Raw genomic sequence first — 22,036 nt, 5'->3', positions numbered from 1 at the left:
GTGTCGTATATCTGCATTTTTCCAAAGCATTTGATACAGTGCCACATAAAAGATTGGTGTTTAAATGAGAAGGATTGGGCTGTGGGAGAATGTGTGTAACTGGGTAAGTAACTGGCTCAGTGATAGGAAACAGAGGGTGGTTATTAATGGTACTTATTCTGATTGGGTGACTGTTACTAGTGGGGTACCACAGGGGTCAGTCTTGGGTCCTATTCTATTTAATATATTTATTTATGACCTTGTAGAGGGGTTGAATAGTAAAGTAGCAATCTTTGCAGATGATACTAAACTCTGTAAAGCGGTAAACACTATAGGGGACAGTGCACTGTTACAAATGGATCTGGATAGGTTGGAGGTTTGGGCTGAGAAGTGGCAGATGAGGTTCAACACTGATACATGTAAGGTAATGCACATGGGGAAGAAAAATCTGGACTGGGATTATGTATTAAATGGGAGCACACTTGGGACGACTGATGTGGAAAAGTACTTTGGGGTCTTAGTTAACAGTAAATTTAGCTGTAGTGACCAGTGTCGGGCAGCTGCTGCCAAGGCAATAAAATCATGGGGTGCATCAATAGAGGCATAGATGCCCACAACAAGGAAATAATTCTACCACTGTACAAATCACTAGTCAGACCACACATGGAATATTGTGTACAGTAATGGGCACCAGTGTACAAGAAAGATATAGTGGAGCTGGAGAGGGTTCAAAGACGGGCAACCAGAGTAATACGGGGAATGGGAGGACTACAGTACCCAGAAATATTATCAGAATTAGGGTTATTTAGTTTATAAAAAAGGTTTAGAGGCGACCTAATAACTATGTATAAATATATCAGGGGGCAGTACAGAGATCTCTCCCATGACCTATTTATACCCAGGACTGTATCTATATAACAAGGGGGCATCCTCTATGTTTAGAGGAAAGAAGGTTTCTACACCAGCACAGATGGGGGTTCTTTACTGTAAGAGCAGTGAGATTGTGGAATTCTCTGCTGGTAAAATAATTTAAAAAGGGTCTGGATGCATTTTTGGAGAATAACAACATTACAGGTTATGGATTCTAGATCTATAGGGAGAGAACGTTGATCCAGGGATCTATTCTGACTGCCATATTTGGAGTCGGGAAGGAATTTTTACCTCTAGTATGAGGTTTTTTTCGCCTTCCTCTGGATCAACTCAGTAGGAACTCATTCGGAATATAGGTTGAACTTGATGGACTCTGGTCTTTTTTCAACCTTATGAACTATGTTACTATGTTACAACGGCCGTGTAAACTTAGCCTAAACAGGAGGAATCAGAGGAATCATAGATTTTAAGAGTTACTACCATCTATATAAACTGTTGACATGCTACACTGACATGTCAAAAGTTTAGATTGTTAGATATTGCCAGGTAATGTAGAGACAAAAAAAGACAACCGGGAGGCAGCGCCTCGTGTATTACCCTTGGCTGGTGAGGAATCCACTACACTTACTGGGTGAATAAACCCAGGATTTTAGTGAAGATCGCCGCTCACCTTATAAATGAAGAAAATGCGTATATCTCCCCTCATCCGGGGTATCAAGTGGTTAGGATCAGCCGCCAAGCCCGATGGTCACAGGAAGACAGGTATCTTCCTGTAGAAACTGAAGCAATTTACGTAGAAGAAGACCACTATAATCCATGCGCTGCTTTATCCAAAGATGCAAGGATGCAGGTAGGTATTGTTTAACCAGATACTTTTATTTATATTACAGCATACAAGTTAGCAGAATCATGACGCGTTTCGGGGTCTATTGCCCCTTCCTCAGATGATCTCAAGGACTACTGACACCAGCAGGCCTTGTATAGAGACATAATGGAGGTGATACAGGTCAAGGGGGTGGGCTGAATGTGATGTCACATCCAGTTCACTTGCAAATAGCATAATGGAATATAAAAAAAGAAATACACATTACATACCAAAATAGTATCGCTATATACATACAGAATGGAGCCTTATATTAACAAGAAAAATACAGAGAAGTATAAACACGGCTTATATCTGTCACCACATCAATAGGAAATGTGTCCCGCAAGTGTTACATCAGAGCGAGGCTCCATTGATTGTAAACAATGTAACATGTGGGGCCAGTTGTAAACATAACGGTCCCGATGTACACAGAGCACTGGCAGGCTCTCCTAGCGTAGCGCGCACCAGCGTCTCACCGACAAGCGTCTCTATGGCCGCGTTGCTAGGCTGACAGCTCTGTAAACAGAGGCAGCCAATCGGATTGCCGGAGGCGCGGCCTGCGCAGGAGAGCTGTCAGGAATGCGAGAGGTACGGACACATATTGTGCCTCTGATCTTACAACTTTGGGGTGTCATTCTAAAAGAAGAAGGGGAAGAAAAACAGCTGTATTAGGAAACAAAAAGGAAAAGAAAAAGAAAACAATTGCTATTACTAAAAGGTAGAATGATAGAAGTCTATTTGGCTGCTATCTATAGTGGATATTAGTGCTCCAGAGGTGTTGCCAAGGGCAACAGCACAGTGATCCCAATAAAATATAGATACACTATGCAGGCTGAGTATTATGGCCTCAAGTTTGGCATATAAAAACATGCTTTATGAACCATAGGTCATAGTGTGTGGGGACATCTTACTCAGAATAAATATATCACATAATAAACAATTATAAATACCATGTCATAAATATAAACAGATCGCAAATGTATAAAAACTAATGTAATATAAATAGATAGATGCATAAAAAGCCAATTTAATATAAATAGATATAAATTAATAATTAATAAATAGTTTATAAATATAGAAAATTTATATCAATATGCTCTAAAAGAATATAAGAACATATGTAATTAAAATAAATATACTGGCTTTTCATGTGAGGGTTGGTCACTAAAAGGACCGGTAGTGGTCAGTACCACAACACAATACTATAAAAATAAATATAAAAAATGCATCATGCACTTTCCACCATTTCATTGAGACCTGACAGTACCAGGGTCTGGAGTTTGAAGATCCAAAAGTTCTCCCTCCTCCTCAATAGATTAAATCGTTGGGGATTATCCAATGCAATACTTTCTAAGGCTACAAGTTTAATGCAGCCAAAGTTCGAATGATGATGAGAAACTAGATGCCGTGACACACTATGTAGTGTAAACCCAAGGTTAGTGTTACTCCGGTGTTTGTTGATCCTGTCTCGCAGGCATTGTGTGGTACGGCCCACGTATTGCAGGCCACAAGGGCACTCTAACAGGCATATAACAAACCTTGTGGAACAATTGATAAAGGTCTTAATATTAAAAGTCTCATGAGAAATATTAGAGCAAAAGGTTTTAATACGATTTGCAATTGTGTCACAGCACTTGCATCTCGCATGGCCACATTTAAAGGACCCAACCGTGGCTAGAAAGGTTTGGGAATTTTTCTTAGGTACCTTCAATCTACTGGGTGCCAGGATGTTCTTGGGTGTCCGGCCCCTTCTAAAGGTGATGCCGGGCTTAGGGGGAAGCAGGGGTTTCAAAAAAGGGTCTTTACATAAGATGTGCCAATGTTTGTCAAATATTTTGCGAATGGCCTGATTATCTTGATTAAAAGTAGTTATAAAATTACTAGACCATTCTGATGTAGATTTGGGCTCCATGTCGCCTTTTTGCGTTCTCGGCGCTAGGCACTCCTGCTGGGTTAGAGGTTTGGCTCTATCTAGGGAGGATTTTACCAATTTTCTTGGGTATTTTTTAGCAGCAAACCGTGCTTCTAGTATCTACTCTGTTTCTCGAAATCACCCTGTAGTGTACAGTTCCTACAAATTCTTTTGAACTGTCCAAAAGGGATATTAGTGAGCAATTTTTTAAAATGTGCACTACTAAAATCTAGCTAGCTATTGCTATCCACCATTTTAAAGTGCGTCTTAGTGCGTAATTTTTTAGCATCGTCATGAAAGATAACCACACTAAAAACTCTGCATTGTTGCAGGCTGGGTAAAACTTAAACCCCATTGGTTTTGGTTCAGGTCATTTAAAAATGCTGTTAAATGCTGTTAAACATTTTCTGCAACAGGATACCACCATGCCAGATGCACAGAGAGAATTTATCTTAGATAGTTTGATGTTCATTCTGAAGCACAACTGTTTTGAGTTTCAGAAACAGATATACTCTCAAGATACGGGCACCGCTATGGGCTCCAAAATGGCTCCCAGTTTTGCAAATTTATTTGTAGGATTGTTTGAAGAGACATTAATTTACACTCACCCCTTGTTTTCCCATTGTAAATTATATAGAAGATATATAGATGATATTTTTCTCATCTGGGATGGTGGTATTACAGAGCTTGATGAGTTTTTAAATGACCTGAACCAAAACCAATGGGGTTTAAGTTTTACCCAGTCTGTCTTTATCAACAATGCAGATTTTTAGATGTGGTTATCTTTCATGACGATGCTAAAAAATTACACACTAAGATGCACTTTAAAATGGTGGATAGCAATAGCTACCTAGATTTTAGTAGTGCACATTTTAAAAAATGGCTCACTAATATCCCTTTTGGACAGTTCAAAAGAATCCGTAGGAACTGTACACTACAGGGTGATTTCGAGAAACAGAGTAAGATACTAGAAGCACGGTTTGCTGCTAAAAAATACCCAAGAAAATTGGTAAAATCCTCCCTAGATAGAGCCAAACCTCTAACCCAGCAGGAGTGCCTAGCGCCGAGAACGCAAAAAGGCGACATGGAGCCCAAATCTACATCAGAATGGTCTAGTAATTTTGTAACTACTTTTAATCAAGATAATCAGGCCATTCGCAAAATATTTGACAAACATTGGCACATCTTATGTAAAGACCCTTTTTTGAAACCCCTGCTTCCCCCTAAGCCCGGCATCACATTTAGAAGGGGCTGGACACTCAAGAACATCCTGGCACCCAGTAGATTGAAGGTACCTAAGAAAAATTTCCAAACCTTTCTAGCCACGGTTGGGTCCTTTAAATGTGGCCATGCGAGATGCAAGTGCTGTGACACAATTGCAAATCGTATTAAAACCTTTTGCTCTAATATTTCTCATGAGACTTTTAATATTAAGACCTTTATCAATTGTTCCACAAGGTTTGTTATATACCTGTTAGAGTGCCCTTGTGGCCTGCAATACGTGGGCCGTACCACACAATGCCTGCGAGACAGGATCAACAAACACCGGAGTAACACTAACCTTGGGTTTACACTACATAGTGTGTCACGGCATCTAGTTTCTCATCATCATTCGGACTTTGGCTGCATTAAACTTGTAGCCTTAGAAAGTATTGCATTGGATAATCCCCAACGATTTAATCTATTGAGGAGGAGGGAGAACTTTTGGATCTTCAAACTCCAGACCCTGGTACCGTCAGGTCTCAATGAAATGGTGGAAAGTGCACTGTAAAAATCTGTAGAAATAGGAAGCAATTTATAATGAAAAAAAACTTTCATGTAAAAGTGCATGATGCATTTTTTATATTTATTTTTATAGTATTGTGTAGTGGTACTGACCACTACCGGTCCTTTTAGTGACCAACCCTCAGATGAAAAGCCAGTATATTTATTTTAATTGCATATGTTCTTATATTCTTTTAGAGCATATTGATATAAATTTTCTATATTTATATACTATTTATTAATTATTGATTTTATATCTACTTTTATTAAATTGGCTTTTTATGCATCTATCTATTTATATTACATTAGTTTTTATACATTTGCGATCTGTTTATATTTATGACATGGTATTTATAATTGTTTATTATGTGATATATTTATTCTGAGTAAGATGTCCCCACACACTATGACCTATGGTTCATAAAGCATGTTTTTATATGCCAAACTTGAGGCCAGAATACCCCGCCTGCATAGTGTATCTATATTTTATTGGGATCACTGTGCTGTTGCCCTTGGCAACACCTCTGGAGCACTAATATCCACTATAGATAGCAGCCAAATAGACTTCTATCATCCTACCTTTTAGTAATAGCAATTGTTTTATTTTTATTTTCCTTTTTGTTTGCTAATACAGCTGTTTTTCTTTCCCTTTTTCTTTTAGAATGACAACCCAAAGTTGTAAGATCAGAGACACAATATGTGTCCGTACCTCTCGCATTCCTGACAGCTCTCCGGCGCAGGCTGCGCCTCCAGCAATCCGATTGGCTGCCTCTGTTTACAGAGCTGTCAGCCTAGCAACGCGGCCATAGAGACGCTTGTCGGTGAGACGCTGGCGTGCGCTGCGCTAGGAGAACCTGCCAGTGCTCTGTGTACATCGGGACCGTTATGTTTACAACTGGCCCCACATGTTACATTGTTTACAATCATGACGGCTCCCTCAATGGAGCCTCGCTCTGATGTAACACTACCGGGACACATTTCCTATTGATGTGGTGACAGATATAAGCCGTGTTTATACTTCTCTGTATTTTTTCTTGTTAATATAAGGCTCCATTCTGTATGTATATAGCGATACTATTTTGGTATGTAATGTGTATTTCTTTTTGTATTTTCCATTATGCTATTTGCAAGTGAACTGGATGTGACATCACATTCAGCCCACCCCCTTGACCTGTATCACCTCCATTATGTCTCTATATAAGGCCTACTGGTGTCAGTAGTCCTTCAGATCATCTGAGGAAGGGGCAATAGACCCCGAAACGCGTCATGATTCTGCTAACTTGTATGCTGTAATATAAATAAAAGTATCTGGTTAAACAATACCTACCTGCATCCTTGCATCTTTGGATAAAGCAGCGCCTGGATTATAGTGGTCTTCTTCTACGTAAATTGCTTCATTTCACTCCCTGGCTTCCATACATTATTACTGAAGCTCGTCTCCTGCTATCGGATCAAGCAGTAAGTTGTGAAGTGAAGCTCACAGCTGCATGCTTAAACTGGCTTTATTTAACGATCAGAGGAGTTCTTAGGACTGACACCCTACCAATCTAAATTAGAGATGAGCGAACTTACAGTAAATTCGATTCGTCATGAACTTCTCGGCTCGGCAGTTCCTGCATATATTAGTTCAGCCTTCAGGTGCTCCGGTGGGCTGGAAAAGGTGGATACATTCCTAGGAAAGAGACTTCTAGGACTGTATCCACCTTTTCCAGCCCACCGGAGCACCTCAAAGCTGAACTAATTTATGCAGGAAAAGTCATCAACTGCCGAGCCGAGAAGTTCGTGACGAATCGAATTTACTGTAGGTTCGCTCATCTCTATTCTAAATATCTGAGTGACATAAATGAGTTTATTTAACCCCTTAAGGACACAGCCCATTTTGGCCTTAAGGACACAGCCAATTTTATTTTTGCATTTTTGTTTTTCCCCCTCAACTTTTAAAAATCATAACTCTTATATTTTCATCCACAGAACAATATGAGGGCTTGCGACCAGGTTTCCTTTGTAATGACATCACTCATTTTACCATAAAATGTATGGCACAACCAAAAAAAATTATTATTTGTGTGGGGAAATTGAAAAGAAAACCGCAGTTTTGCTAATTTTGGAAGGCTTCGTTTTCACGCTATACACTTTACAGTAAAAATGGAAAGTAAACATGTTTTCTTTATTCTGTGGGTCAATACGATTAAAATGATACCCATGACTGCATACTTTTCTACTGCTCAAAAAAAATCTCAAACTTTGTAACCAAATTAGATTAAAATCCCTCTATTTTGACGACCTTTAACTTTCTCATTTTTCCGTATACGGGTACTCATTTTTTGCGCTGTGATCTGTACTTTTTATCTATATTACAAATGTGTATATGAAACTTTTAAAACGCTTATTATAAAAAAAATTAATAAAAATGTGACAAAAAAAAATGTTGGACTTTTTTTTAACGTTTACGCTGTTCACTGTATGGGATCATTAACATTATATTTTGTTAGTTTGCACATTTACGCCTGCAAGGATAGCAAATATGTTTATAAAAAAATTTTAACGCTTTTTGGGGGTAAAATGGGAAAAGCGAACAATTAACATTTTTATTGGGGGAGGGGATTTTTCTAATTTTTTGTACATTTTTAACTTTTAAAAAAAATACTTTTTATGTCCCCATAAGGGACCTTTTGTTTGATTGCTAACACTGTTCAGTGCTTTGCATAGGTAGAGCACTTATCAGTGTTACCAGCGATCTTCTGCTCTGGTCTGGTCGATCTCAGACCAGAGCAGAAGACCCATGGGGATGGAAGGAGGCAAGTGAGGGGACCTCTGGACGCCATTTTAGATCATCTAATATAACGCCCGCAATGCCGCAGATGCCGTGATCTCTATTGATCACGGCATCTGAGGGTTAATGGCGGACATCAGCGCAATCACTGATGTCCGCCATTACCAGCAGGTCCCTGGCTGCTGATAGCAGCCGGGACCTGCCGTGCATGATGCGCGCATCGGTCCGGTGCTCGCATCATGTACAGGATGTAAATGTATGTTCTGGTGTGTTAAGTACCACCGCATCAGGACGTACATTTACGTCCAGTGTCGTTAAGGGGTTAAATTACAATAACACTTTCGTGGTAAGCAGGGAACAGGGTTTAAATTTAAGGAGGCCAGTTATTAGCGATGAGTGTTCGGCTACTGATACTTACCGACACTTACCGATATGAAGTGATCGCAGCTCCTGCACTCACTTCAAAGTTACTTAACACTCCAGGACATACATGTACGCCCTGGTGCATTAAGTCCATCGCGGCAAGGGCATACCTTTATGCCCGATGCCCACAACATGTTAAAAGCCAAGGAGGAAAAAATCAAAATGCAAAAATTGGCTACATCATCAAGGGCAAAATGGGCTGTGCCCTAAAAGGGTCAAATCTGGCCAGCTATATTCAGCTATGCTATTACATCTGCATATATCTGCACATTGAGAAAATAATCAAAAAAGCCTACAACCAAATGCTGATAAAACCTTGGTAAATCAGACAGTGGCCACTGTGTCAATCTTTTTACACTTTATATGTACTTGTGGCTATTCAGTTTTTCAGGCCTGGTTGGTGCTTACTCAACGATAACCAATGCCTTGCTTATATTGCATACACCCATTTGTTCCCTTACAAACCTTGTCTGAACTTCATGTATCAAAGGTGGTATTATTGTTTTTACTTTGTGAAACATACCTCTTAATGTGCATTACTTGGGATAACTACAGAGACCGAGGACTGTATGATGGCAGTCCTTTATTCTTAATTTTATATATATATATATATATATATATATATATATATATATATAGCAACAGAAGAATGCAGCAGCACACTGCCAGCACAAGGATATAGGTGCAACATGAATATGCAGTTAAAACATGGAGAGCTATACAGCTAAGGTGTAATAGATGCAAATGTGAAACTATGAAATAGTGAGGCACTTAGCTCGCAAATTTGTCTCCGCCGGCGGTCAAATAGCTTGGACCGTCCCACCGCGATAAGGTAGCCTCCTGGGACGGACCCTACACTGTGAATATGCCTCTGTGTGAACAGTTCAGTAAGCATGGCAGGATCTGGAACATCCAAGCCACCTTATATACACACCTGATAGAGGTGGGTGGGGTGCAAGGCCAACATGGAGGTAGCCACTCCCCCGTATGTGCAATACAGACAAAGAATAAGTCAGCCAGCACTTTAGTTGATACCAAACTATTATATGGACCTGGCCTACAGGTGCACGCTACTAGGCTAGATATACAGCAACAGAAGAATGCAGCAGCACACTGCCAGCACAAGGATATAGGTGCAACATGAATATGCAGTTAAAACATGGAGAGCTATACAGCTATGGTGTAATAGATGCAAATGTGAAACTATGAAATAGTGAGGCACTTAGCTCGCAAATTTGTCTCCGCCGGCGGTCAAATAGCTTGGACCGTCCCACCGCAATAAGGTGGCTTGGATGTTCCAGATCCTGCCATGCTTACTGAACTGTTCACACAGAGGCATATTCACAGTGTAGGGTCCGTCCCAGGAGGCTACCTTATCGCGGTGGGACGGTCCAAGCTATTTGACCGCCGGCGGAGACAAATTTGTTGCACCTATATCCTTGTGCTGGCAGTGTGCTGCTGCATTCTTCTGTTGCTGTATATCTAGCCTAGTAGCGTGCACCTGTAGGCCAGGTCCATATAATAGTTTGGTATCAACTAAAGTGCTGGCTGACTTATTCTTTGTCTGTATTGCACATACGGGGGAGTGGCTACCTCCATGTTGGCCTTGCACCCCACCCACCTCTATCAGGTGTGTATATAAGGTGGCTTGGATGTTCCAGATCCTGCCATGCTTACTGAACTGTTCACACAGAGGCATATTCACAGTGTAGGGTCCGTCCCAGGAGGCTACCTTATCGCGGTGGGACGGTTCAAGCTATTTGACCGCCGGCGGAGACAAATTTGCGAGCTAAGTGCCTCACTATTTCATAGTTTCACATTTGCATCTATTACACCATAGCTGTATAGCTCTCCATGTTTTAACTGCATATTCATGTTGCACCTATATCCTTGTGCTGGCAGTGTGCTGCTGCATTCTTCTGTAGGCCAGGTCCATATAATAGTTTGGTATCAACTAAAGTGCTGGCTGACTTATTCTTTGTCTGTATATATATATATATATATATATATATATATATATACACATACACAGTTACATAATTAGTACGGTTGAATAAAGACATACGTCCATCAAGTTCAACCAGGGAATTGAAGGGTAGGGGTGTGGCGCGATATTGGGGAAGGGATGGAATTTAATATTTCTTCATAAGCATTAATGTTATTTTGTTCCAGGAATGTATCTAACCCTGTTTAAAGCAGTTAATTTTTCCTGCTGTGACCAGTTCCTGAGGTAGACTGTTCCATAAGTTCACAGTTCTTATGGTAAAGAAGGCATGTCGCCCCTTGAGACTAAACCTTTTCTTCTCCAGATGGAGGGATTGCCCCCTGGTCTTTTGGGGGGGGGTTAACCTGAAACAGTTTTTCTCCATATTTTTTGTATGGGCCATTAATATACTTATATACATTTATCATATCCCCCCTTAAATTCCAAAGTCCAAAATAGTGTATTTTTGGTCACTTTTTATATCATGAAAAAATGAATAAAAAGCGATCAAAAAGTCTGATCAATACAAAAATGGTACCGATAAAAACTTCAGAACACGGCGCAAAAAATGAGTCCTCATACCGGCCCGTACGTGGAAAAAAAAAGTTAAAGGGGTTAGAAGAGGAGAATTTTTTACATATAAATTTTCCTGCATGTAGTTATGATTTTTTTCCGAAGTACGACAACATCCAACCTAGATAAGTAGGGTATAATGTTAACTATATGGACCTAGAGAATAAAGATAAGGTGTTATTTTTACCAAAAAATGCACTGCGTAGAAACGGAAGCCCCCAAAAGTTACAAAATGAAATTTTTTCTTCAATTTTGTAGCACAATGATTTTTTTTCTGTTTCGCCGTTGATTTTTTGGAAAAATGACTAATGTCACTGCAAAGTAGAATTGGTGGTGCAAAAAATAAGCCATGATATGGATTTCTAGGTGCAAAATTGAAAGCGTTATGATTTTTGGAAGGTGATGAGGAAAAAATGAAAATGCAAAAACGGAAAAACGCTTAGTCGTTAAGGGGTTAAACATCTCTTCTCAAGACTAAACAATTGTAACTCCTTTAATCGCCCCTCATAGCTAAAATGTTCCATGCCCCATATTAGTTTAGTCGCGCGTCTCTGCACCCTTTCCAGCTCCACAGTGTCCCTTTTACAGTGATCCCTCAACTTACAATGGCCTCAACATACAATAGTTTCAACATACAATAGTCTTTTCTGGACCATTGTAACTTGAAATTAGACTCAACATACAATGCTACGGACAATCCAGATCTGCGAAACATGTCAATGGCTGGAAGAACTGACCAATCAGAATGGGCATTCACTGGTAAAACACCTGTATTACTGAATTGTATGTACTGAATTCCTGTCTGGTAGCGACTCCCTACAGTACAGGGTGGTACTACATGTTCTGTACTACTCTTAACCTATGCCACAGTTAGTTGCTCTTTTTGACACTAAGTAAGGGCACCTCCATTTTACTTTTTTTTAGGACATTGTGTGTACTGTACAGGACCCTGAAGAAGCTTCTGTCCTCTACATAGACAGTGATTTACAGCTCCCAGCCAATCTTTGTTACTTTTATATGTAAGGATTTGCTTTATCTGTATTAGTTATCTACTTATTTTTGTTGGATGACATTTTGGTGGCTTCAGAACCAATTACCAGGTTTCCATATAGTTATGGTCTCAACATACAATGGTTTCAACATACAATGGTTGACCCGGAACCAATTAATATTGTAACTTGAGGGACCACTGTGTGTATATATATATATATATATATATATATATATATATATATATATATACAGATGTGAGGCAAATAGAGTTTACCTAAAAATATTATATTCAGTGATTTTCTAATAATAAAAACAACAATTAAAATGGCAGATACTATGCTTCAACCAATGTAATCTAATCACAGATTTTTTATAAGATTTAGCAAATTAACATATTTGCCTGTCAGCGGTTTTAACATTCATCTGCCCTGGCCTTCTAGTTTTAAGGGGGGAAATTTATCAAAACCTATGCAGAGGAAAAATTGCCCAGTTACCCATAGCAACCATTCAGATGGCTTTTTTTTCATTTTTCAGAGGTCTCTTTAAAAATGAAAGAAGCAAGTTGATTGGTTGACATGGGCAACTTTTCTCTGCACAAGCTTAGATAAATCTTCCCCAAGGAGTTTAAATTATGTCTATGGTAATAAAACAATGGGTTCTGACCATTCTGCTCCAGTTCTATCATTAAAAATCTTTGAATAATAATAATCTGGACCACTCATTTAGATACCCAGGCTTGAGTATGGTTAGTAAGAGCTCTTACTGACCATCCGCATGCCTGGGCATATAAGTGAGTGGTCTAATCTTGTTGTGGTTATCATTTTTGACATGGTTTATTTGTTATCTGTGTATGGTGCCATGTTACCAACATATTTATGTGATATTGTTAAGAATGATTGTGAAGCCTTGATTTTTGTCCCTGATGAACCCCTTGAGGAATTTGTTGGAATTTGTTGAGGTCACACTCGAGGGAGTCCTGAGTGTTATTCCTATTGAATATTTATAGATTATACATCTCAACAGTTGCAGCTTCCTTATCATTGTGTTCCAGTGTGACACATTTTGGAATTTGCTATTTTAATTTGAAAGTTTAAGCATTAATCCATCACTTTGGAACTAGTGATGGTTTTGATGGTGTAATCTCTGAGACCCTGACATATTCTCAAAATACAGGAGCTACAGTGCAGCCTTAGAACAGTGGAAAGGTAAGGGGCTCCTGTACAAGGGAAACTTTGAGGGGGCATTATGACATCACTATCAGATGGGAATAAACTTTTATTACTTCAAAATCTCTTTTCAAATAAATGATAAACATATCAATCCTAACATGTACCTTGCCATTGTCTGAAAAAGGGATGTGAGAAATATTTCAGTAAAAAACTAAAATGTATGGCCAGCTTTATTTTTCAATAGCTTACCTGCTCTTACACCTTCATAAAAATCATGTCCTTTCTGCAAAGAGAAGAAAACATCCCTTTTATTTAAAAAAAATTTCTTGTGAATATCATGACAGAGTCTTTACTTGTTTTTCCCTTTATAACCTGATTACAAATTTTTTCAGCTTCAGTATATGTCAAAGAATTTCTTGCGACTTTCCACAAATAGGCCAAATGTAGCCAAAATGCTGTGGATTGTTCACAGTGGAAAATAAGTACCAACTTGTGGGGATTTAGTGCAGATACTCTGCTGTGGATTTTGGAACAGATTATGCAAATGAAAAAATTCAATGCGTTGAAAATCTAAAATTGCGTATTTGCGGCAGATCCATTGTGGGACCCCTGTACTGTAAAAATTACTGTGGATATTGGGAGAGACTTATTAAAACCTGTCTAGAGGAAAAGTTGCAGAGTTTCCCATAGCAACCAATGTTGGGTGTTGGGTTAGGGTCATGCGCACCGCAGCGGCTGATACTTTAAAAATAAACTATTCTGAAGATGTATGCTTACTTCTGTAGCATCAAGTAGCCTGTAAGCACTGCTAAGTATGTAACTGAATACTTTTGAGGATGTTTCATTCTTAGCATTGTTATATTTGTCATAATAGTGTCTTCTGTCTTGATAATATTGCTGGGCTATAAAAACTATTAGGAACACTACTTCCCAAGCACATCAGTGAGCAATAGCTGAGGGTGTCTTAAATAAGTCAAAGGTTTCACAGGATATATCAAATCTGTGTAGCTTCAAGATGCTCGCCGGCTCAAAATGGCACAGGAACCACTTATACTGTGGAGCAGAGATCTCCACACAACACAACTGGTTGTTAGTTGTGTTGTGTGGAAATCTCTCCTCCTCAGTATAAGTGGTTCCTGCACCAATTTGAGCCGGAGAGCATCTTGAAGCTACACCTATTTGATATATCCTATTGAACCGTCAGGCAGTGGACACCTACTTTATGTGCATTACCATTGTTGTGTATGGGGCTGCACAACATTACAGGGTGAGCGGTTTTGATACTCTCTCCTCCACTCTCATGTCCTTGTATTAAAGGGGTATTCCAGGCAAAAACTTTTTTTTTATACATCAACTGGCTCCGGAAAGTTAAACAGATTTGTAAATTACTTCTATTAAAAAAGCTTAATCCTTCCAATAGTTATTAGCTTCTGAAGTTGAGTTGCTGTTTTCTGTCTAACTGCTTTCTGATGACTCACATCCCAGGAGCTGTGCAGCTCCTATGGGGATATTCTCCCATCATGCACAGCTCCCAGGACGTGACATCATCATTGAGCAGTTAGACAGAAAACTTCAGAAGCTAATAACTATTGGAAGGATTAAGATTTATTAATAGAAGTAATTTACAAATCTGTTTAACTTTCCGGAGCCAATTGATATATAAAAAAAAGTTTTTGCCTGGAATACCCCTTTTATTGCACCATGGAGCTCTCTCACCTTCATTTTTAGAAAGCTTACACAGGACTGACTTGATATGAGCATGCAGGCAGACAAGGTTTACAAGTGTAGCCAAGATGATCAATTGTGGGGTACATTTTTAGAATTTTTTATTGTTGAAGTTGTTTCTATAGCTAGGGATGTGTCAATACTAGGTTTTACTTCCAGTGCCACTGCTTGTCTTAAGGCAAAATATTATGACGGATGTGTTTGTTATATGCAAGAGATCAATGCAAGAAGTCTGACTCCTGGGACCCCTTGTAATTTCAAGAAAAAGAACCCGGGTCTTGTTTTAAATTAGAGTAATAAGTTGTGCATGATCACCAGCATCTCTATTTTAAAACTTGGGTTCCTGTTTTTGGGATCGCAGGGGCTTCTAGAAATTGAATCCCACAGAATTTGACTTCCTATTCTGAGTATATGGGATAAATAAGTGTTTTAAATTGGAATAGCTCTTTAAGCACGATGAACAGCCCCTATCCAGGATTCATCTAAGACAAAAAAAAATGGCAAAATCAGCCAACTATGGGGGAGATTTATCAAAACCTGTCCAGAGCAAAAGTTGCCCAGTTGCCCATAGCAACCAATCAGCTTCCTTCTTTCATTTTTAGCTAGGCCTCTGCAAAATGAAAGAAGCGATCTGATTGGTTGCTATGGGCAACTGGGCAACTTTTCCTCTGCACAGGTTTTGATAAATCTCCCCCTATATGTTTAATTTTAGTAAAACTTTGAATGCAAAAAACAATGCAGACAATCCTGAGCATATTGTCTAAGAGTACTTCTAATGCTAATACTTCCACAATATAGTCCAATCTAAAAATAAGTAACACACTTATTTTTAAAAATTCTTGAAAAAAAAAAAAAATTTTTATTTGATTTTTTTTTTTTTTTTAAGAAATAAGGCACTTCGATAGAAATGGTTGATAAAAAAACACAGGCATATTATAAACTGCAAGGTGATTTACAGAATGTCTGCTAAAAAATGAAATTTAGAGTTTGCAGAGCCAAATAATACTTGGCACACTTGACCGCCAGCGATACTAACTTCTGACCTGTCATTATAACACTTTAGAAGTTTGTTGACATGATAAGTACACATTAAAATGGGTGCACCAACTAACTTTCCTGTATTACACTACTTTATACATGCCCTAACCATTTAAGTGCCATCTTTTTATAATTAAAATCCAGTCAAAATCTTGAACCTGAAGATGTAGTATATTCATTTAACAAGTTTATTCATTGTCATATAAATATTTTCTTACCATGCATGCTTGGCTTATTCTGTATTCCATAGTTAGTACCTCTTGGAGTGTTAAGGAAGATCCATTTTTCAGCTGTCTAAATGTTACTTTCAAAGATGTTGGGGACATTTTCAAAATTGTCTGTTAAAATAAAGTGTAAAAGCTTAAAGGTAATATAGTAATACAAGTGAATGTTGACAATAATGCTTACTCTATGGCAACACAAAAATTGGGTATAAATTACCAAAGAACAAAAAAATCTGAAATCCCAAGGTCTCAATGACTCTCTGAAATGACATGTAACCCTAAGTTTTGGAGCAGAGGCCTATTCAACAGACATACCCAAACGAGTAAGTAAAGAGAACAACATTTACAGGGGTACTCTAGCAGATTTTTTTTTTTTTTACCCCCTAAGGACCAGGCTCATTTTGGCCTTAAAGGGGTACTCCGCCCCTAGCATCTTATATGAGTCTGTGGATGAAAATATAAAAGTTATGGATTTTAGAAGGCGAAGAGGAAAAAACGAAAAAGCAAAAATAAAATTGGCTGTGTCCTTAAAGGGGTACTCCGCCCCTAGCATGTTATCCCCTATCCAAAAGATAGGGGATAAGATGTCAGATCACGGGGGTCTCGCCGCTGGGGACCCCCGGGATCTCAGCTGCAGCACCCCGCTATCATTACTGCACAGAGCAAACTCGCTCTGTGTGTAGTGACGGGCAATACAGGGGCCGTAGCATCGTGATGTCACGGCTCTGCCCCCTCGTGACATCACGGCCTGCCCCCTCAACACAAGTCTATGGGAGGGGGTGTGGCGGCCATCACGCCCCCTCCCATAGACTTGAATTAAAGGGGGTGGGCCGTGATGTCACGAGGGGGTGGAGCCATGACATCACGATGCTCCGGCCCCTGTATTGCCCGTCACTACACACAGAGTGAGTTTGCTCTGTGCAGTAATGATAGCGGGGTGCTGCAGCAGAGATCCCGGGGGTCCCCAGCGGTGGGACCCCGCGATCTGACATCTTCTCCCCTATCTTTTGGATAGGGGATAACATTTAAGTACCCCTTTAAGGACACAGCCAATTTTATTTTTGCTTTTTCGTTTTTTCCTCCTCGCCTTCTAAAATCCATAACTTTTATATTTTCATCCACAGACTCATATGAGGGCTTGTACTTTGTAATGACAACTAGTTTTTGCAATTTTGCTAATTTTGGAGGGTTTTGTTTTCACGCTGTACACTTTACAGTAAAAATGTAATGTTTTCTTTATTATGTGGGTCAATACAATTAAGTTTTAGTACTTTTGTGTATATGTGACTATATAATCACTTTTTACAATTTTTTTCGTGAATGTGATGTGACCAAAAAGCAGCCGTATGGGATCATTAACATTATATTTTGATGGTTTGGACATTTACGCACACGGCAGTACCGAATATGTTTATTAATTATTATTTGTTACGCTTTTTTGAGTAAAATGGGCAAAATGGATGATTAAAATTTTTGTTGGGGCAAAGTCTTTTTAACATTTGTTTTACTTTTATTTTTAACTCTCTACTCTCTCTATCATTAGATTGTTAATACTCTTCAGACTGCATAGCAATGACCAGTATTATCCGCGATCTTCTGCTCTGGTCTGCTAGAAGGCAGATTAGAGTAGAAGACCTCAGGAGAGCGGTGGAAGCAGGTGAGGGGACCTTAATCCGCCATCTTGGCTGATCTGATCAGCCATTGCAATCGCTGCACTGTCGCAGATGCCATGATCTGTATTGATCACAGCATCTGAGGAGTTAATAGCGGACATCAGCACGATCGTTGTCTAGCACCGGCCCTGGCACATTGTCTGGTATAGGTGCAGGCAGCAACGAAATACTGCTGAAAAGTAACAGCATTCAGTAACAGCTACTAAGTGGCTATACAGAGCTTCTAATCACTTTTTGTTTCTTAATGTGCCTGTCTGTGTGACAAGGTGTGTACTGCATGTGTCTCTTGTGTACTTGTCTGCCTGAGAGTGTGTCTCCAAGTAGGCGTCCGAAAATCCTGAGTGTGTGTATGTGTTCCTGCCTATGTGTGCCAATCTTTGTGACTAAGTGTGTATGTACTTCTGAATTTGCCTAAATGGGGATGTGTGTGTGCCTGTGCTTTGTCTGAATTAGGGTTGCACAATTTAGGGAAAATATATGATCATGTCCAATCTCCCTATTTCATATAGCCATTCCCCTCATTTCATATAGGCAATCCCCCCCATTTAATTTCCCAAGCCTTTATGTAATGTTCATTGACTAAACATACAAGGGAGGGGATTGGATATGAAATTGGGAGAAATTAGCTTAATTCCTCATCTGCATTTCATCTGCCTGGCCTGGTATAGTCCGCACAATGGTAGTTACTTCCTATGAAGGGGTACTCCAGTGGAAAACTTTTTTTTTTTAATTAACTGGTGCCAGAAAGTTAAACAGATTTGTAAATTACTTCCATTAAAAAATCTTAATCCTTCCAGTACTTATTAGCTGCTGAATACTACAGAGGAAATTCTTTTCTTTTTGGAACATAGAGTTCTCTGCTGACATCACGAGCACAGTGCTCTCTGCTGACATCTCTGTCCATTTCAGGAACTGTCCAGAGCAGCATATGTTTGCTATGGGCATTTTCTCCTACTCTGGTCAGTTCTTAAAATGGACAGAAATGTCAGCAGAGAGCACTGTGCTTGTGATGTCAGCAGAGAGCTCTGTGTTCCAAAAAGAAAAGAATTTCCTATTCAGTATTCAGCAGCTAATAAGTACTGGAAGGATTAAGATTGTTTAATAGAAGTAATTTACAAATCTGTTTAACTTTCTGGCACCAGTTGATTAAAAAAAAAGAAAGTTTTCCACCGGCGTACCCCTTTTAGGGACTGGATCACAAATATTTTTGCCCCCTCTGAACGTAAACGTACGTCCAGATGCACTATTATGTCACGTACCAGGACATATATTCACGTCCTGTACTTAAAGAAAGCACAGAAGCTGCACTTTCTTCATGCATTGTGGATCCTGGCGGTAATGGCAGACATCAGCGATCATGCTGATGCTGTAATAACACTGATCACAGCATCCGCACAATGGCTCTGATTTACTATTGCAAACCTGACATGTTTTGTCAGGTTGTGCACCCGAAAAAGGGGCGTGGCCATCAGGAAAAATCCACTCTTTAGGGCCAATGTGGCTGTTTTATATGGCTCATCAGTCAACCAAGGAAATCCGATGAGCCAAGATGGCGGCTGGAGGTTTCCTCACCTGCCTCTTATAGGGACTTCTCCTCTAGTCTGCCTTCTAGAAATCTACAGAAGTAGATCACAGATTACTCTGATCTATGCATAGCTCGGGTCGCAGGTGGCTAGTTTGGTAAAAGCCTCTCCAATCCTTTTTCTCTACCCATTTTTTCATACCCTAGGAGATTGAGCTCTATCATCTAGATACCATGAATATTTGGAAACATTTAGCGAAAAAACAACAAAATATTGAAGTATTCGAATTTTCAGATACAGTTTCAAACACAAATGAAACAACTAATGTGTAACATCCACAACAATTATTATCAGATGCATTTGGGGAACTTGAACATTATTTAATAAAAAATCTAAAACAAAAATGGGAAATTAGAACGTTAAGTCACACGATTACCACACAAAACATCCCCAAAGGTCGGACAGTCTATAAGACCCCAGCAGGAGACCTAGATAGTGAAACATTCAACATTAAATGGAACACTTTTTTCAAACAAGTATCCATAGAAACTACAAAATTAGTAGTAGAAAGAAGACAAGAGATGTTAGTAGAAATAGATTCCAAAATTGCAACCATACATACCACCATAGATACATTCGATCAAACACCAGAATTCTTAAAATATCAGGAAGCACTATGTAAAAAATTAGATTCAATTGAAAATGAAATAATAACCAGAGGAAAAAAAAAAAACACTTATGGAACAATAAAAAACAAACATCAGACCAACTTAACATATCGACTAAATCTAACAACCAAACAACCATTTACAATGTACCCACAACTAATAGGTACACTGCACTATCCATTTTTTTTAGAGGGGACTACTCCACGGAGACACCCACCATATTCACACGCTTCACCTCAGCCAGTACTACACAGCCCACAATAACCTAAACAAACTCACAACCAACATCACCCTCACAGAACCCATTAACCACAGCCCAAACAATTATGGGCCTTATTATCCCAGTCCACTTCCAAGACACTACCCTCACAACAACTGGAGAAATCCCAGATATCACACAACATACAAATCCAATTAGAATCAACACTACCAAACACAATACTATCAGACTTCCCACAGACCAACCACTCATCACCAATCTGACACCCACTCGATGGACTCACTCACCAAACAACCAATGATACCAAGGAAAACCATTCAAACAATAGCCCAAGTCCACCAAACACCCCCATTGTAGAGGATGCAATTGAAATAATAGAACAACCAAGAACCAAAGTAAGCAGGACATTAATCCAGATACAATTGATAGTTCCATTTTCAATCTTAGCTCCGCTCGTCTGAACCCCAACCAGCTCAAACTACTTAATAAAGGTCTTAAATTTGCCCTCAGCCAACCACTAGATAAGTTTGGAGTTTTTATTGGAATTGAAAAATATATTCGTGAACTAAGTCTTAAAGGGGTACTCCAGAGCTTAGACATCTTATCCCCTATCCAAAGGATAGGGGATAAGATGCCTGATCGCGGGATTCCCACCGCTGGGGACCCCCATGATCTTGCACGCGGCACCCCGCTTGTAATCAGTCCCCGGAGCGTGTGACGTCACGCCTCCGCCACCGTGTGACGTCACGCTCCGCCCCTCAATGCAAGCCTATAGGAGGGGGCGACCACGGGTCCCCAGCGGCGGGACTCCCGCGATCAAGCATCTTATCCCCTATTCTTTGGATAGGGGATAAGATGTCTAAGCACCGGAGTACCCCTTTAAAAAATATTTTCTAAAAAATCCCATAGAAATTTAAACCACTACCACATCGACTTATAAACATCCTACATTAAAAAATAAGTCAAATTTTTTTACAAGACAAGAAATGAGTCCAGATATGACAGCATTTAAAAAAGCTGTATAATATGACTTAAGGAAAATTAAAACACCTAAACAAACATGGGGTAACCTAACATTAGGTGAATTATCAGCCATAAAACAATTGCAACAAGACTTATCAATCACTATCAGGCCAGCCGACAAAGTAGGGGGCATAGTAGTAATGGATACAGCAACATACACATTGGATTGCATGTCCCAACTAAACGACACCACTACCTATGCTAAATTAAGCGGAGACCCCACCACACAATACTCTTAACGTTATGTAAAAAACCTAGAGATACAGGTATTTTATCTTAAAACTAATTTGAATATATTACCAGTGTTCTACAATATACCAAAAATCCACAAAGATCCAAAACAACCCCCGGGATGCCTGATAGTGTCAGGTATCAGTTCAATTATGGCCAACTTCTCACAATACATTGATCAACTATTACAGCCCTATGTAAAAATAACCCCATCATATTTACAAGACACCACACAAATTATCCAAATAGTCGAATCCATCGACTGGGATCCATCTTGGTACTTGGAGACATTAGATGTGAGTTCCCTGTACACAATTATTAACCATGAACGGGGACTGACAGCCATTCACAATACATTAGAAAATCATGCAGATCTCCCATCAGAACAGATTTATTTCATACTTAA

At 39.4% G+C, this 22,036-nt stretch overlaps 1 protein-coding gene across 5 annotated transcripts in view; it reads right to left on the bottom strand.

The window, feature by feature from the left end:
- Nucleotides 1–22,036, bottom strand: part of HIBCH (3-hydroxyisobutyryl-CoA hydrolase) — a 392,003-nt gene that overhangs the window by 24,435 nt on the left and 345,532 nt on the right. For all 5 annotated transcript variants that reach the window (XM_056535961.1, XM_056535962.1, XM_056535964.1 and 2 more), the window contains 2 exons: nucleotides 16,287–16,406; nucleotides 13,555–13,588 (listed from right to left, as the gene is read on the bottom strand). In XM_056535961.1, the coding sequence (XP_056391936.1) occupies nucleotides 13,555–13,588; nucleotides 16,287–16,406 (154 nt within the window). The remainder of the gene's footprint in view (nucleotides 1–13,554; nucleotides 13,589–16,286; nucleotides 16,407–22,036) is intronic.

This window comes from Hyla sarda, chromosome 8 (assembly GCF_029499605.1).
Source record: "Hyla sarda isolate aHylSar1 chromosome 8, aHylSar1.hap1, whole genome shotgun sequence".
NCBI lineage: Eukaryota > Metazoa > Chordata > Amphibia > Anura > Hylidae > Hyla > Hyla sarda.
This window is presented reverse-complemented; position numbering and strand designations above follow the sequence as displayed.